The sequence below is a fragment of the Felis catus genome, chromosome D1, assembly GCF_018350175.1.
Source record: "Felis catus isolate Fca126 chromosome D1, F.catus_Fca126_mat1.0, whole genome shotgun sequence".
Taxonomy (NCBI): Eukaryota; Metazoa; Chordata; class Mammalia; order Carnivora; family Felidae; genus Felis; species Felis catus.
This window is the reverse complement of record NC_058377.1, coordinates 55,939,166-55,944,930: the sequence shown is the minus strand read 5'-3', so window position 1 is coordinate 55,944,930 and position 5,765 is coordinate 55,939,166. Positions and strand designations below refer to the sequence as shown.

At 47.4% G+C, this 5,765-nt stretch overlaps 1 protein-coding gene and 1 long non-coding RNA gene across 2 annotated transcripts; both read left to right on the top strand.

The window, feature by feature from the left end:
• Positions 1-330: 330 nt before the first annotated feature.
• Positions 331-5,607, top strand: LOC123380469. The gene is made up of 2 exons (XR_006586274.1): positions 331-403; positions 2,754-5,607. It is a non-coding gene; the product is annotated as an uncharacterized LOC123380469 (long non-coding RNA).
• GVQW3 (GVQW motif containing 3) lies at positions 338-5,607 on the top strand. The gene is made up of 2 exons (XM_019811785.3): positions 338-3,569; positions 4,622-5,607. Exon 1 carries the CDS (start codon positions 866-868, stop codon positions 1,496-1,498), a length of 633 nt encoding a protein of 210 aa, XP_019667344.1. The 5' UTR covers positions 338-865; the 3' UTR covers positions 1,499-3,569; positions 4,622-5,607.
• Positions 5,608-5,765: the final 158 nt, after the last annotated feature.

The following is a 5,765-nucleotide window of genomic DNA, read 5'->3' as shown; positions in this document are numbered from 1 at the left end:
GCCGCGAGGGGCAGGAGGGGCGCCGCGGTCCGAGGCCGGGCTGGGGACGCGGCTCCACAGTGCTGTGAGCGGCCGGGAGGATTTACCGCCGCCGCCGCCGCTGCCGCTGGTGCACCTCCCGCCCGCCCGGGACGCTGCCGCCTCCTTCCCACAATGCACCCTGGCGCCCGGGGGTGCCCTCTCTTCTCTCAGCCTTCCTCCCCCGCCCCCTCCTTTCCGCCGACTTCTCCGCAGGCGGGCACGCGCAAAGAAGCGCGCCGGCCGGGGTGTGGCGGGGCGGAGGCGAGGCCTGGCGCGGGCTGCCGCAGTGCGCCTGCGCACAACCTACCCCGCGAGGAGAGAGTAATGCGCATGCGGGCGTGTCTCCCGGGACTCTAGAGCAGGCGAGCCCCCGGCACTTTCGGTAGGTTTGGCTTGCGCGGGTTTTTGCAGATCTGGGGCGAGCTTGCACGTCGTATCGCCGGTGCATCTCTCCTTGCTTGCTTACGTTGCCACCACTTAGGCCTCTATTGCAGAAATCGCCATACGCTCTTAAGGGCCGCAGAATCGGGAAGACCTTGCTGACTGATTGGCACACTCTTGGCCGATCTACGTGCACAAGTTGGACGGAGACGTGTAGATTTCATTTTCCCCAGCTTTACAGCTTCTCTTTGGCCCTCGGGCCAGGTTAGCTTCTCAGGACAAGCCTCCCCAGCCTCGACCCGGAAGCTGAGGGGCAAAAACTCAGAAAAGCAATTACTCCTCCCTGGTGAGGCTTCTGGAGGAGCATTAATAGCGACATGATTCCACTTGCAGCCCTATAGAGATTGGTTTCTCTGCCTTCCCTAACAGCCGTGGTCTTAACGTTCCTGTGTTAAGTGCCAGAATGAGTGACCGCTATCTAGAACAAAGGATTAGTATCAAATTTTGCGTGAAATTGAACAAGTCTGCAAGTGAGACCCACCACCTTTTAAAAGAAGCTTATGGGGATGAAGTCATGTCCAGGGCCAGAGTTTTCGACTGGCACAAAAGGTTTAAAGAAGGGCGGGAAGACGTTCGAGATGACGCCCGAAGTGGCCGTCCAGTCACCCACCGGACGGATGAAAATATTCAGAAGGTCAAGGACTTGGTTTGTTCAAACAGGCGGTTGACAGTGAGGATGATGGCCGAAGAGTTAAATTTAGATAAAGAAACTGTTAGACTCATTCTGAAAGAAAACTTGAATATGAGAAAAGTTTCTGCAAAAGTCCTATCAGGTATTTTGAAGGATGAACCTCAGCCTGGGAAACTTGACTTTCGGTCTGATCTTTCAAAGGAAACTAGGAAAAATAGCTCGTGTGTAAGGAAAAAGATAACAAGTTCTGAAACATGGACTCATCTCCAGTGTGAAGCTGGCGGGGAGATACCTCTGCCTGTATCTCATCCCCAGAACCACTTCCCTGCCAGCCAGCTTCTGCATGCTTCATCATCAACAAGCCTTCCCACCAGAGCAGCTCAGGACTGGTTCACACCATGGTGAAAGGAATGCGAGGTGGCCAAGCCTGAGGTAGAAAGCTGCCTCACAGTTGGGCACCTTCCTTTGCTGCCCCTCCATTTTCAGTCTTTACCATTCCTTCCCCCATGTCACAGCCCTCCCAGTTACTCTTGCTGGAATGCTGGGCCATCCTCCAGTTTTGAAGAACTTCTGGCTGTTGACTGCTGGTACTTGTTTGTTCTTGAATTCTTTTGCTTAACAAGTTTGGATCTCCTTGCTGCCCAGACCTTAGCTTGTGGCTATCCTGTTCCCGTGTTCTCAACATCCTGACTCAGGGGTTCATACCATTGAAAGGTGGGAACATGACCCCCTGGAGTCTTTCTGTGCCCAAGAAGGCATATTCTTCTGGGAAGACCCCAAAAGAAGGCCTACAGTTCCAGCCTGCTTCCCAGGCAGGACCTGAGGTACGGTACAGAAGGCTGTGGCACGCCGACCTAGTGAGCAATGCTAAGGGCATATCCAGCCCAAATGACTCAGTAGGAACCCCTCGGTATTGAGGGGTTGGCCACCCATACTAATCTCACAGACCTGACTCTCACAGAAGAGCTGGATTTGTTTCATTAGTCCCATGCTTTGCACCATGCTGGAAAAAGGAGGATTTGGTCCTAGAAAATAAAAGTGAGGAGACTCAGGCCCAGGCTGTGATGTGTGAGGAGGAAGACAAGAGGATACTCTAGACCTTGAATGAAGGGCGTCTGCTGCTCATGTGCTGATTCCCACACAGCTATAACTAATACCAACACTGTCGGGTGTTTTTTGAGCACGTGCAGTTTTTAAAACACTGCTGGGCATTGAAAGTGTGAAGTTATAAAACACGGTCACCACAAGGTGGGTGGACTTCCAGATGAGATGATTCCTGAACTGGATCCATAAGGAAGGGTGAGACAGGAGGCTAGGAAATTAGGGGAAGCTTCCCAAGCAGGTGAAACAGCATGAGGCTTCAAACCTGCATCAGTATGAAAATGATGGCGCTCTTGGCTGAAATAGCAAAGTCTGGAGGAAGATGATAGTGTTGCAGAAGATGAACAATTTGGGATAATTTGCTTCCCTTCCTCTGCCCCAACTATGCCATTGTTTTATAAATTGCTTCCCCTGAGTCTGTGGCTAGGTTTATAATAATTCACTTATTTGATTATCTAATTTTTCCATCAGACCCCCCCCAACGCCAAAAAAAAAAAAAAAAAAAAAAAGCGTTCTCTGCAAGTTCGAACTCCTTTATCTCTTTCTGCCTCTCTGCCAGGATTTATGCAGTGGAACTTTTCCCAAGTGGATTCCAAGTAATACCACATAGACTGGAGACATCTCAGAAATGCCTGATGGAGATGCAGTGGAAGATGGTTAGAAACAGCATTTCACAGGAATAGCCAATGTCTATTTTACCCAAGGGTTTTCACATGCAAAGCTCCTATTATTGAACTAGTAGATTAGTAAACCATATTGGTTGAGAGAAGTCCGGCACTTAATTATTCAACACAGTTATTTTTAGTTCTGTTCTTTCACTATCTCTGTCCCCTTCAAAAAATGGCATGTTCCCAACTAACACCTGTCAGTTTTGAGGCACCCTTAAACCTACACCTTATGCAACAAATAAAAGATCTTGTGCAAGAAAAATCTTAAACCAAACAACAGCTCATAGACTTCTACCTACTTAGCGATTTGTAGACTTTCTGTTTCAGGACGTCATCTGACGTCTTCCACATCAGAAGAGGTTCTGGGTTCCCCACAAGCACTTGCCACCAGGAACACTGCACTTCTGGAACAAAGGCCCCGTACCTGGCTGTTGCAATTTTGGGGCTGAACCTCATTAATCCTTGCTAGGTTCAGTGGTAATTATTGGAGAATTGGATGCTTGCTCCTCGGCCAGGGCCAGGATCCTACAACAGTATCTCTAGGCAACATCTCCAACCTGAGAGAACTTATTTCTGGACTCATTCCTGTTCTGTAAACAGGGCTGGCATGAGCCTTCCAAAGATGCTGGACCAAGACCATGCTGGAGCATAGGGTACCACAAGCAATGGTGGCTCAGACAGGGTTTGGACACAGCTACTGGAAGCAGGTAATCAAGAGTGTGAATTCAAATTGTTACAAGTAGCTATAAGGAAAAAGACTTAATGTTTTACTTTAGCTCTTGTGCTGAGTACTAGTCAGGTCAATCTACGGTACTACTGGGGCCCATTGCCCATTTGCGAGGCTTCCCGGAAAATATTCAATGAAATGATAATAGACCCTAAGACAGCTCAGATTTGGGGAAGTAAAATTTCTGCCCTAACACTCATCCACAGCAAACCATCTATACATGGCTGCTCAGAGTTGCTAAACCTGAGGCCAGACCATGATCTAGAGTATCCCCAGACAGGAGAGTTCTCATAAAGCAGTATCCCTTATGTGCCGGGATTTTATTGCCGACACAAATCGGTTTTATTGCCGACCCAAATTTTAACCCTGAACTGCACCTTCCCACCCAGGCTTCTTGAGCCAATCCTGTAGTCTCAAGAATCTACCCAACATCGTGCCCCAGGCTCTTGTCCTTGGCTTTTCTTATACACCTCTGTCTATTCTCTACCAGTTTGCTCTCTCTCCTCTGCTACACTGGTGCTTTGTTTTCTGGTTCAGGATCACACCTCTCCCCCTTCTGGTCAAGATTTTCCATTACAACTCTTAATTTTTAGATCCCTCTTCCAGCTCTTCACTTCAGCTCTGAAGTCTTGAGTGGGGAAAGTGGCCCCAGGTTGCTTTCCTATCCTCAAGAAGCAGGGTGGGACAACATGGAGGTATGTGTTCTTATTTTTGTGTTATCTAAGAGACATACAGGGAGGAAGAGAAAGCTCCCTCCCACCCTTAGCCACCAGTGGTTCTGCTCCCCAGAGCCAACCAGTGTTAACAGGTTTCTTAAAGAGGAAATTTGGTTACCTCTGGTGCTCAGGAGTCACGAAAGTTTTTCAGAAATAGAAGGTCCAAATCCCATCCTCTCTGGGTAAGCTCCATGGAAACATAGAAGATGAAGCCTGGCTCTCTGTAGGACATCAGGAGGAGAGCTGGACATCTGCAAACCTTGACTGTAATTCTAGAGCTCAACACAGTCATTTAATGAATCTCTTTGGCTTTCAGGCTGATCTCCGTCCCCATCCGCATTCTGGTTCAAAATCCACATGGAATGTTACATTCCACAACTAGAAGTCCACGAGAATAGACACCTTCCAGGGCAGATCATCCCATCAGTGATTTTATCTAATTCTTCCTCTGCCCCTCACACCACACTATTTTACTTCCACCTGTCCCACTGGTAATGAAAAAAAAAAAACCGGAAAGAATTAAATATTCACCAATCTTTGATTTTAAAAAACATGTGGATAGTTCTGTAATCTTCTGAATTCTGCCCCTGGTTCTGAATCCTCAATGAAATGTTATTATTTTAGGAAGAATGTGTACCTGGCACCTGCTTTCCAGAGACTTCCTTTCAAATCCATTTCTTAGAATTCAGATTTGCCAGTGAACATGCCTTGATAAATGTGGGTGCCAAATGACTTGAGGCTATCTAGTAAGGACGGCGATACCCTTGGGGAACTGTCTCTACATCACATGCACTGCTCAGCCAGCCTGCTATTTGCAGACCACTTCACCTCTAGGTCCTTGGGATTGGGTCTCACCAGGGTCTCACGTGGCTCAATTAGCAAGAGGTTCCTTTGCTGCTGGAACTGTATATGTAACCCTGTGTTCTCCAACTGCTTCTTGGTTAGATCAGACCTCTCAGATTTTACCAGGCTTTACACACTATCCAAGGCAGCCCTCGTGTATTTGTCTTCTCTAGTCTGCCGTATCAGATCCTTGCAAACACTTACCGGTTGCATCACCCTTCTCCAGTATTAATATCTAGAAATAAAAAAGCTATAGTGGGGAACTTCGATACTTCCAACAACCCTTGGATCTCATAAAGGGGTCAACAAAAACTTTTTCTGTAAAGGAAATGTCTTAGGATTTGTGGGCCATCCAGTCTGTGTTGTAACTGCTCAGCATTTTATTGCAAAAGCAGATATAGCTAATACGGAAGTAGGTGAACATAGCCGTGTCCTAATAAAACTTTATGGATACTGTAATTTGAATTTCACATGTTATAAAATACTATTTTGATTTTGTTCAACCATTTAAAAATGTAAAAAAAACCATTTTTAGACTTCTTAGCTTATACACCATAGAAAAGCAGATGATGGGCCAGGCTTGGCCCATGGACCGTAGTTTGCCTGCCCCTGGTCCA